Source organism: Miscanthus floridulus, chromosome 3 (genome assembly GCF_019320115.1).
Source record: "Miscanthus floridulus cultivar M001 chromosome 3, ASM1932011v1, whole genome shotgun sequence".
Taxonomy (NCBI): domain Eukaryota; kingdom Viridiplantae; phylum Streptophyta; class Magnoliopsida; order Poales; family Poaceae; genus Miscanthus; species Miscanthus floridulus.
The window spans coordinates 23,913,038-23,920,036 of NC_089582.1; the positions used below are offsets into that span (position 1 = coordinate 23,913,038).

At 41.9% G+C, this 6,999-nt stretch overlaps 1 protein-coding gene across 1 annotated transcript; it reads left to right on the plus strand.

Moving 5' to 3' along the window:
* The first annotated feature begins 565 nt into the window (after positions 1-565).
* On the plus strand, positions 566-6,798 carry LOC136545233 (D-lactate dehydrogenase [cytochrome], mitochondrial-like). Its single transcript, XM_066537280.1, has 18 exons — positions 566-884; positions 1,001-1,094; positions 1,220-1,320; positions 1,559-1,607; positions 1,737-1,829; positions 2,029-2,140; positions 2,542-2,605; positions 2,789-2,825; positions 2,900-2,961; positions 3,147-3,243; positions 3,589-3,663; positions 3,868-3,976; positions 4,684-4,793; positions 4,963-5,025; positions 5,411-5,490; positions 5,669-5,799; positions 6,007-6,050; positions 6,385-6,798. The coding sequence occupies exons 1-18, from the start codon at positions 661-663 to the stop codon at positions 6,502-6,504; spliced, it is 1,665 nt and encodes a 554-aa protein (XP_066393377.1). The 5' UTR covers positions 566-660; the 3' UTR covers positions 6,505-6,798.
* Positions 6,799-6,999: the final 201 nt, after the last annotated feature.

Consider the following 6,999-nt stretch of genomic DNA (forward strand, 5'->3'; position numbering starts at 1 on the left):
GAGGGCATTTTGGTACTTCTAATGAAAAGCTGACATGGTCTTGTTGGTCAACTGACGGAGGGACGTCTGAAATGGACGGAAGTGCCATATACAGAAGAATTTTTTAAGTTGATGCTAGATAAGGAAGTTCAAAATTTCCAGTGCCAAATACGGAAGAGTGATTTGTTTCAGTGCCAAATAAAGAATACTCTCATTGTGTAACTGTGAGACTAGTACTCATTAGTCATTGTTATTAAGCTGTGGCTATGAGGCAACAACGGCCACACATGTTTTTCGGTACATGTTGACTGTTGAGTGTCAAATTTTTTTATCATATTTATAAAGGGATCTGAGTTTAAGTTCTGCTCCAGGTCCTGAAAAAACTCATGACGGGCACTGGCCACAAGTGCGGGGCCCATTAGCAGGCCGGCCCCTGGTCAACGGCATCACCACCGTTGGATAGGAATCCAACTGCCTGCATTCGTTTCGATGACGTGGCCACCCCATGCGCGCGCCGGCGCTTGAGGCTCTCTTGTCTTCAAATTTTCGCAGCAGCATGCCAGCCAGAGACGATCGACTCGCGGTCTCGAGGTGTGGACGAGTTGTCTTTCCAATCCACTGCTAGTGTTGCACCTCCACTGTTCTGCTCCAACTCCGTGCGTGCCTCCACTCCGCTCCGCCATGGCCACCTCCCTCCTCCGCCTCTCCCGCCTCCGCCGCGCGCTGCTCCCCATCTCCTCCCTCCTCCCTCCGCTCTCCACCCAGTCCCACGCCCCATCTCCGTCCCCATCCCCTACCCCCTCGTCCGCCCGCCGCCTCCCGCATTTCCTCTCCTTCCTCACCGCCGCTGCCGCCGCCGCCGGGGGAGCAACCGTTGCGCTCTGCGACTCCGGCCTCAACCACCGGTGCCCGCCTCATCTAACACTAACCCCATCATAATTGCTTGTGTTCCGTTACTCGCTCAGCTGGGGTTGACCTCACCTGACGGGCTGACCCGGCGTGCTCTATCTGTCTGGTTCAGGGTCGTGGGCAAGGACAGCACCGATCTGGTGGTTCGTGGGAAGCGTAAGCTCGTGCCGCAGGAGTTCATCGACGAGCTCGCGTCCTTCCTCGGGGTGAGTTTTGTGATCGGACGGCCACCAGTGCATTCGACCTGTGCGCAGTGATGGCGGCCTTGATGCGTGGATGCCAAGTATTTGATGTTTTCTCGCTGATGGTTGAGTGTACGGCTTAATGGCAGGACAACATGACTTTGGACTACGAGGAGAGGAGCTTCCATGGCACGCCACAGAACAGCTTCCACAAGGCGGTCAACGTGCCTGATGTCGTCGTGTTCCCGAGGTGATGATGCCTACTAAGAACTCCAATGGTGATCGTTTTGATGTAACCAAGGGCTGGTAGGAGACGTTATATGTTTCAAGTGTTTTTCCTAAAATGGGCCATCGACTTGTGTGCCCCCATCTTACGATGTCATGTATCGGCACTTGATGTTGGGATGCGCTGAACCTGCTCCATATCTCAAGCATGTATTGATTGAATGATCTATTTCTTGTAATGAAGTTCATCATCTATTTTGCAGCTCGCAAGATGAGGTACAAAAGATTGTGATGGCCTGTAACAAGTACAAGGTATGGTATTCTTTTCATCGGCGCAAACATATATAGGATTAATGGATGTGGCCTTCATCATCTATTTTTATGTATAAAGGTTCCATCATCATCATTGATCTAATTTATGTTCGATCTCCTTGTGTTAAGGTTCCAATTGTACCATATGGTGGGGCTACCTCACTTGAGGGTCACACACTGGCACCTCATGGTGGTGTTTGCATCAACATGACCTTGATGAAGGTATAAACTAAGCAATTAATCTAGAGCATATAGCTATAGCTAGGTGTTAATGACATTACGAAAACAAACTATTTGTGAATGAGTTAGAACCATTTTCTAATGCTTAAGAAGCATTCGAATATTCGAGCCTTGACCTTTCTACTTTGTTGCCTTTCTTCAAATGTGTGGTGTGGTTCATCATGGCGTAAATTCTTTACAGAAAATCAAATCCCTGAATGTTGAGGATATGGACGTAGTTGTTGAACCTGGAGTTGGATGGATAGAGCTGAACGAATACCTGAAGCCTTACGGCCTATTTTTCCCTCTTGATCCAGGAAAGGTCCTTGTTCTTTGTTCATAAAGCCTTTCAAAATTTTCATTAATCTTTTCAAGGCACCCTGTTATGAACTTCTAAATGTAATCACTCGATGTGCAATTGCATCTAATTTAACTTGGTTGCAGTTGGTAAGCCATTGTTCCCCATTGATTTGTGCAAGTTCATTCACATAATAATTAGTACTTCTCTTAATTGAAGTATTTGTAGAATCTAGCCATAGTCAGTAGCTGCATTTTCACTTGCTTCGATGGTTTCAAATGTATATTTAGTTCCCATTATCATTCTGGGGAAAGATCAATAGAGCCTTCATCATATTTAGAAGATGGTCATGTTAAATTTTGCATGCTTATGCAACCCAAACACTCATGCTTTAGCTGAAAAAAACAATTTGATTTGCAGGGCCTGGGGCCACCATTGGAGGAATGTGTGCTACTCGCTGCTCTGGTTCATTAGCTGTGAGGTAATTACCAATTTATCCTTATATTTTCATGGTATATTCAAGGTTCTGTATCACAACCATAAACCCGCATCTCCCAAGAACGTACAACCATAAGACTGATATGTTAGTTCATATACTTTGCTAGCTTTGTATTATAACTTTTAAATGGCTTCTATAGTTCTATGGCTTCCTTCCTGTTTGTAGGTATGGAACAATGCGGGATAATGTGATTAATCTTCGGGTACTTCTCCCCTACATAAAAAATACTTTGTATTAGTTCCACATGCAAATAGTAAATTTTCTTGGTACATGCAGGCTGTTTTGCCAAATGGTGATGTTGTCAAGACAGGCAACCGGGTTCGAAAGAGTGCAGCTGGGTATGCAAGACACTCTCCTGATTGTTAGAATGACCCTTTTCTGCTTTGTTTTTGGAAGCGAATACTATTTTCACTGCTTAGTGCTTCCTTTATCCATACATGTATTATATACATATGGTGTTCTATTCCTGCCCCCTGCCATCGATTTTTGCAACTTTGTTTACCTCTGCCTTGTTGAATGTCAGGTATGACCTTGCTCGTTTGATCATTGGGAGTGAAGGGACTTTGGGTGTAATTACAGAAGTGACTTTACGACTCCAAAAGCTTCCATCTCATTCTGTGGTGAGTATCTTTTGATTTAGTCAGTACCAAACTCAATCTTTTCCTACCACTGCAAAGTTCTTTGTATAGGCTTGAATCTCAACATAGTGTTGTATGTAGGAACCCTTAACGCATAATGCTATTTGTTTTTTGGAAAAAAATTCTATTCTTTCTAAAAGGAATGACCACCTTCATGCTATGACATACCACTGTCATCTTTCATCAGAAAAAAATGTGCAAGCATATACATAAAAGAGAGAACACAGCTTGCTAGATTTATGCTGTCAATTTTCTCTGTATTATGTATCTTTTTTGTTTTCATTTTAGTTATGGAGGCACTCACCATACATTTTCCTACTATTTCAGGTTGCAACGTGCAATTTTAAAACAATTAAGGATGCTGCTGATGTTGCTATTGCAACAATGTTTTCTGGGATACAGGTTCGTGTTTTCCCTGCTATTGCAACAATGACCATGATGCTCCGGTGTGGAACATTTGATCTCTTGTGTTTCATCGATATGAATGTGTAGGCTCTGGCCTCTGTTTTCTTGCAGTATGCCAATATTTATGTTCCAATATATATATCTATCCTGTAAAGCTCTTGCAGCATGCCAATATTTATGTTTTCTTTTCTATATGACTAGGTTTCAAGAGTGGAATTGTTGGATGAGGTTCAGATAAAGGCAATAAATATGGCAAATGGCAAAAATTTGCCTGAAGTGCCGACCTTGATGTTTGAATTCATAGGGACAGGTAATGCAACTTACTATATGATCAGTTATATTATGTATCGATGGTGGCTGTACTTATCCCTCCCAAATGATTTTATTTGAAAATATATGGCGCCATGTGAATGTAGTCCGATGAAATAGAGGTTTGCATGTAGCCATCATCTGCTTACAATTATGAATTTGACTTGATTCTTGATCAACAATAATGGGTAAAGAATGATAATACGGCTACTTCTGCATCAATGCGACCGCTTCTGTATTTCAGGATATCAATTAGCAAAAGTTTACTTTCACAGTTTAGGTTCTGGGATGCACAAACTTCTCGGAATATTCTCTACAAAATTTTCTCTGCGCACAATGTGCACCGCTGTCCAGACAACTTTCACAGTATTATATCTAATATAAGATTGGAGTGGTATCAGTCAAGATAGGCATCGTGAAAAGTGAAGTCTATTTGATAACAATACATGTGCAGTTTTGCTATATGATACCTCCTGTATTTTTTCACAAGATATAGCCCCGTTACTTGCTAGCTTGTTATGTATATTATCTTCAGGGCAAAGCCAACATAATAATATAATTTACTGGCTGCTGGACTGTGCTCAACTGCTCATTAGAAACTCCTTTGAACTCACAGAACTTATTAAACTGCAACTGTTATTACGGCCTATGATCAATAACTGGCTACTTCCTTTTCTTTGCTAACATCTTCCTCTTGCAAATATCCAGAAGCATATGCTCTTGAACAAACTCTCTTGGTTCAAAAAATTGCCACTGAACACCATGGATCAGATTTTGTTTTTGTTGAGGAGCCAGATGCTAAAGCGGAATTATGGAAGGTCAGTAGAGCGTTTAATCTGAAGAGAATATTGATTCCCCCGTTTGGTTCTATATGATCTTGCACACACGTGAATGTTGCAAATATAATTAATTAGCCTCCATCATGCATTGGAATGCATCTATATTATTGAAATATATTTGTAACAATACTGAGCCCTTTAAATGCAGATCAGGAAGGAGGCACTTTGGGCTGCTCTTGCTATGAAACCTGATCATGAATCTATGTCAACGGTTTGTTCTCTTTCCACTTGGTTAATATACATATACTATGTCATTGTAATATCCAGGAACCACATCTAGTGTTGTGTATCATGTGCTTTAATGCTTGCTCCTCAGTTGTAAGTCTTTAACAGCATGTCCCTATGTTATCTCCATGAAATTGTGATCCCAAATAAGTAGCCTATCCAGTATAAATGATGAGCATGGCCTTGTTTAAATAAATAAAGAGGTTTGTTTTCTCATTTGCAATTTTTTATCCTCTGTTCCTATGCCTGTGTAGATTGTCCAAAAGGTCATTGTGATTGTGGTAACCTTGCATGGAACATGTTGTCAGTTAACAATGCATGATCTGTATTCTGTAATCAGTTTCCTAATGCTACCGTATCTTTTTGTGTAGGATGTTTGCGTCCCTCTGTCCAGACTTGCTGAATGCATATCTACATCAAAGCGTCTGCTTGATGCGTCGCCATTGACTTGGTATGCATTTCCTCGTTCAATACTTTCGAGAGATGGCCACCTCTTTCACTATTGTAAATACAGGGCAGAAAGGCTGTTTGATATTATACGGAATGGCATTATCTTACAGTAACTTCAGCAAGCCATTAATATATCTTTTGGTTATGAAGATATTTATGTCTGATTATTTATGCCCCAGTCTGGTTGTTGCTCATGCTGGTGATGGAAATTTTCACACAATTATCCTGTTTGATCCAAGTCAAGACGACCAACGAAAGGAAGCAGAGAGACTAAACCATTTCATGGTTCATACAGCTGTGTCTATGGAAGGTATAAACAGTCTACTTCCTGTCTATGGAGTTTACTTGCTGTCACCGGATAAGGAATAACCAACTGCCTTGAACCACTGTCTGATCTAGAGTTATCTCAAACAGAAGTCATAACATATGCGATTTGTCTTTTTTTTTATCCATTTGCAGTCATTATCAAAACTTGAACTAGATGAAAATATTAACATGATTTGGCACCTAACTGCAGGTACATGCACCGGAGAGCATGGTGTTGGCACAGGGAAAATGAAGGCAAGTTTCAACCTACAGATGCAAAACGCTTAGTGGCACTCCCTTTTCTTTTCCTTCTTCAAAACTATGGCATAAGAAAAAAAAATTGAGAATGGCTGAATACGAACCACTTCATTGGACTGAATGTGTTATTACAGATAGCACTTGAACGACATAATTCCGTGGATATCTAGTCCAGTCTATTGGAACCTAACATTTGTAGGAGAAAGTTTTCATACCCTTCATGCTTTTAAGGCATCTTTTCTTGTTTATAATTTTCTGATAAGACATCATTTTCTATTGGTCACGGGTATTATATCACTTCATGTTGATGAATACTTTTGTTTGTTGGCAGTACCTGGAGGAGGAGTTGGGCATCGAGTCACTTAGGACGATGAAAAGAATAAAGGCCGCGTTGGATCCCAACAACATCATGAATCCAGGAAAGTTGATCCCGCCTCACGTTTGCATATGACGCTCCAGATCGCCACCTGACTGGAGGATCTCCAGGAGTGGGAGTGCTGTTTCAAAGCTTTGGTTCCCGGAAGCAGTGGTGTATCCAGCTGAAAAAATGAGGTAGGGTGGACCGCTATATACATATACAGAGCTTCACCGATATATCGGTCTAACTATGTATGTATAGCATGCATATATATTGGTATATCATGTAACAGTTAAATTTTATCTGTAATTCAGCAAACAAATGACACAGAAGTGTGAACAGAATACCTTTCACATGAAAAGCACATAAGAAGAAGTGATAAATGAAGGAATATGTAGGCCATACATCAAAGCATCAAATGATCACAGCATCAGGGCATCACTGCAGATCTGCATCAAATGATCACAGCAGCAGGGTATCACTGTAGATCTGCAGACTGCAGCAGCAGAGCAAGCTCTGTCCAGGCACCCAGCCCAGGCCCCAGGCCAGCCGCCTGCCGCCAGCGCCAGGGGCAGGCGCAGCCGCGCA

Excerpts from the sequence above, each read along its gene's own strand:
- LOC136545233 (XM_066537280.1), top strand. The coding sequence starts at position 661 with ATGGCCACCTCCCTCCTCCGCCTCTCCCGCCTCCGCCGCGCGCTGCTC. Across the intron at positions 2,606-2,788 it reads TCTGGTTCATTAGCTGTGAG|GTATGGAACAATGCGGGATA; the intron begins GTAATTACCAAT and ends TCCTGTTTGTAG. Across the intron at positions 5,491-5,668 it reads GATGCGTCGCCATTGACTTG|TCTGGTTGTTGCTCATGCTG; the intron begins GTATGCATTTCC and ends TTTATGCCCCAG.